A 3,622-nucleotide genomic window follows, 5' to 3' on the forward strand; every position below is an offset into this window, starting at 1 on the left:
TATATATTATACATTTTATATATTTAAATTAATATTTATATTAAAATATCACTGTCTCCTCGAGTGCTTTCATTCTTGCAGGCTGAGATCTGTGTTGCCAAGTCCGCAGTTTTACCGCAAAAGTGGGCTACTTTTACACTGTTTTTTTTTTCTTTACACTGTTGCCGCAGGTTGTTTTTTCGTCCGCAGGTTAAAGCAACCACTGGGGAAAACCACTGGAAAATTGCTATTAGGCTAGTTTTGAATCAGTCTGGGTTTGTTTCCGCAGACCTGGCAACCCTGGTTGAGATTAGATCATGACGCTCTCATGCGACCGGCTGTTAACCAGTTCTGGTTTCAGACGCGGTCTTCAGGATTATCGGTCAGTGTGAGGGATCCCGTTAAATCCCGTCTGGTCATTCAAGCAGTTCACGATCAAATGACTCGCATTGTTCAGAGCAGAGAAACAGATCAGCTCTGTAAATAGATTAAATAGAATAAAAAACCTGCTCCCATCTCTCAGTCTTTAGCAAAAACACCCTCATCAGGCTCTCATCATCCCTCAGTGTGGTAAAGCACAAATAATGTGCATTAGAGTCTGTGGTGCAGCAGATTTTCAAATCAGAAATGTGAAGCTTGTATTTTTGTTAAAGCACTAGTGTTTAAGGCTATAACCAGACGTTCATGACCGAGAACAGCAGGTGCAACTAGAACTTAAAAAATGTAAACTAGTTCTGCTTCTGAAGCCTGTGAATGATTTGTATGTGCATTATTATAAACACAATTACTTTGCACAAACTGCACTGTAAAAAATGATTTGAGACTAGTTGAAATGACTGTCACAAATACATGCTGTTTATCCAAACGATGCATTCAGCTATCGATTTAATCACACTTCCATATGATTAGTAATAATAATACAAACAGCATCCTAAAACCAGGGTTATTATCCTTAACTAAAACTATTCAAATATTTTAGTTAATTGAAATAAAGCTGAAATAAAATAAAATGTAAATAAAAAAGTTATTTAAATCATTTCTAGTTTTCGTTTAGTTTAAGTCAAAGCACTAAAATTACTGGAAATAAAATGAAACAATTAAATAATAAAAAAATAAAAGAGAAAGAAAGATAGAAAGAAAGAAAGAAATGAAATTGAACTAAGCCTAATTTAAATAAATAAAAAGTAAATAAATTTTTTTAATTAAATAAAAACTTTAATAAAAAATAAATTAAATAAAATGAAAAAAAAAAAATTTTAAATGAAAATAAACCTAAATATTAATTTTTTTTAATTAAAAAGTAATAATAATAAAAATAACATTAAAAAATAACTAATATCACAATTAAAATGAAAACTGAAAGTAAACAAATAAAACCTCATTCAAAATATTAGTAAAACAATACTAAAACAACATTGCCTTAAAACCTTAAAGAGTGCTGCATGAACAGTGGTTTGTGTGAATGATTTTGTAGGTGAGTCATCTGTTAGTTAACACACACACACACACACACACACACACACACACTCTCCTAGGACATAAGGAAATCACACACAATCTGACAATTCAAATAAATAGTCAGGTATTACAAATACACACACACACACACACACACACACACACACACAGGTTGAGTCGCTGTTGATCAGAGACCTTGTTGAGTTTGGCGTAGTCGATCAGGTCGGGTCTGTGTCTGTGAATGAGCGCACAGAACGCCAGACCGTCCTTCCAGCTGAACCAGGGAAAGCAGACTTTAGCAGGACGAAAATTAAAATAAAGCATGTGAAATAAATTGTATTTTCACGTTGGTACCTGCAGTGGAAGTTCTGTACGTTGACGTTCCTGTACGGGGCCGTTTTCCTCTGACACCACAGCAGGAGCCCTTCTTTAGCCGAGGTTTCTGACAGAGACTCAGTGTTAAACATGCGTAAAGCGTGTTCGTTTCATGAGATGCAGTGTGTGTGAATCTCTCTTTACCCTCCACTGAGATGTCCTGGATGGCGAAGCGCAGGATGATGGTCCAGATCATTCCCAGAGTCATCTTCACATTCCCATCAACAATCTCTGAAGATCCAAGACACGCTCCAGTTCCTCACGATTAGGACATCTTACTAGCTTAATTCATGCAAATAACTGTGCAATGATAGTTTTTTTTAAAGTATTAAAATACAGTGTGTGCATAATTATTAGGCACGCTGATATTCTGATCATATTTTTTTTCCAAGCACATAATAATACAAAATTAATAGTAGTTATTAAGAAAAAAATATGATCAGAATTAGGACATTTTACTAGCTTAATTCATGCAATAATATTACACGGTAAAAAAAAATTTTAAGTATTAAAATATTTGCATTTTATTATTTACATTTCACTTTATCTATTTATTTTTTGTATATATATATATTTTACACTTTTCGAGTCCATTTTACATTCCATTGTTTTGTTTTTTTTGTAAAGTCAGGAAAACATAATATCGATTATTATTATTACTTTATATAAAAAATAATTGAAAATTAAAAAATAAACCTAATTACTAATTCTTTTTAAATAAACAAAGACAAAAAACAAAAAGAAAAATTACAAAAGCACATGACAAAATTACTAGCTCATTTCAAATATTAATAAAAACCATATATATATATATGTGTGTCATATTTCATATAATAATCAATATTATGTTGCTCTGATATAAAATCAAATAATTTTTTTTTTTAAATATTAATTAATAATTTAATTGAATTATTTGTAATATTATTAATTATTTTAAATATTTTTAAATATAGAATATTCATTCTACCCTGTATAATATTTCTTAATTCACAGTTATTTGCATGACAGTCAAACTAGTAAACATGTTGTAATTATGACAGACTGAGAGATCAGAAACATTTACATAATCCTATGAATACAGAATCAAATCATTAATCGAATTCGGACTGAACTGAATCTCACTGTGAATCGAATCAAATCGAATCGCTTTGAGTTTGCAAAAATCACTCCTGAATTGAATCAAAAACCTATGAATAGTGAATCAAATTGATTCACTGTCCACCCAGAGATTCACATCCTACTGATCAGGATTTAAAATGCAGAATGATTGCAGTATATGATTTCATATAATCATAATGCAGCTGTGACAGGCCCGGGATTTTAATACATTTAGAAAATGCCAAACATCTATTAGCAACAAAAGCAGAGTCGAGATACGAGTTTAAAGCAGTCAAAGCTCTTATTTTCAGCAGTGCTTCTGAAATTCAGTTCTCCATCAATGTGTTTCTCTCTCACCCTCGGCGCCGATGGACACCAGCTTCACTCCTTTACTGGTGATGTAGTCCAGAGCTTTGTTCACATTGGCGATTTTGTGGAAGCGCATCTTTCCTCTGTCTGGTCTGGGAAGCCTTTCACCTGGAGGGAAACAACCGGTCAGCGAGAGACAGAAGAAGCTAAAACGTTCTCCTCAGAAGCGCTCAGTACCTGAGATGACCTCCAGCAGCAGCATCAGCTTCAGCCCGTTCCTCAAATCCTCCTCGATGTTCTCGATCTGCGTTCCTGCTTTCCTCAGGTGAGAGTTACACCAGGCTGTGAACGTCTGAGGCACACACACACACACACACACACACACACACACACAAACACAGAC

General features: G+C 33.7%; 1 protein-coding gene across 1 annotated transcript in view; it reads right to left on the bottom strand.

The window, feature by feature from the left end:
* LOC107688039 (alpha-actinin-2) overlaps positions 1–3,622 on the bottom strand; it is a 29,679-nt gene that overhangs the window by 13,338 nt on the left and 12,719 nt on the right. The window contains exons 2-6 of the mRNA XM_016485578.1: positions 3,457–3,571; positions 3,268–3,387; positions 1,957–2,043; positions 1,792–1,879; positions 1,633–1,711 (exon numbers count right to left, since the gene is read on the bottom strand). Coding sequence (XP_016341064.1) covers positions 1,633–1,711; positions 1,792–1,879; positions 1,957–2,043; positions 3,268–3,387; positions 3,457–3,571 — 489 coding nt within the window. The remainder of the gene's footprint in view (positions 1–1,632; positions 1,712–1,791; positions 1,880–1,956; positions 2,044–3,267; positions 3,388–3,456; positions 3,572–3,622) is intronic.

This window comes from Sinocyclocheilus anshuiensis, unplaced genomic scaffold (genome assembly GCF_001515605.1).
Source record: "Sinocyclocheilus anshuiensis isolate Anshui unplaced genomic scaffold, SAMN03320099.WGS_v1.1 scaffold241, whole genome shotgun sequence".
Taxonomy (NCBI): domain Eukaryota; kingdom Metazoa; phylum Chordata; class Actinopteri; order Cypriniformes; family Cyprinidae; genus Sinocyclocheilus; species Sinocyclocheilus anshuiensis.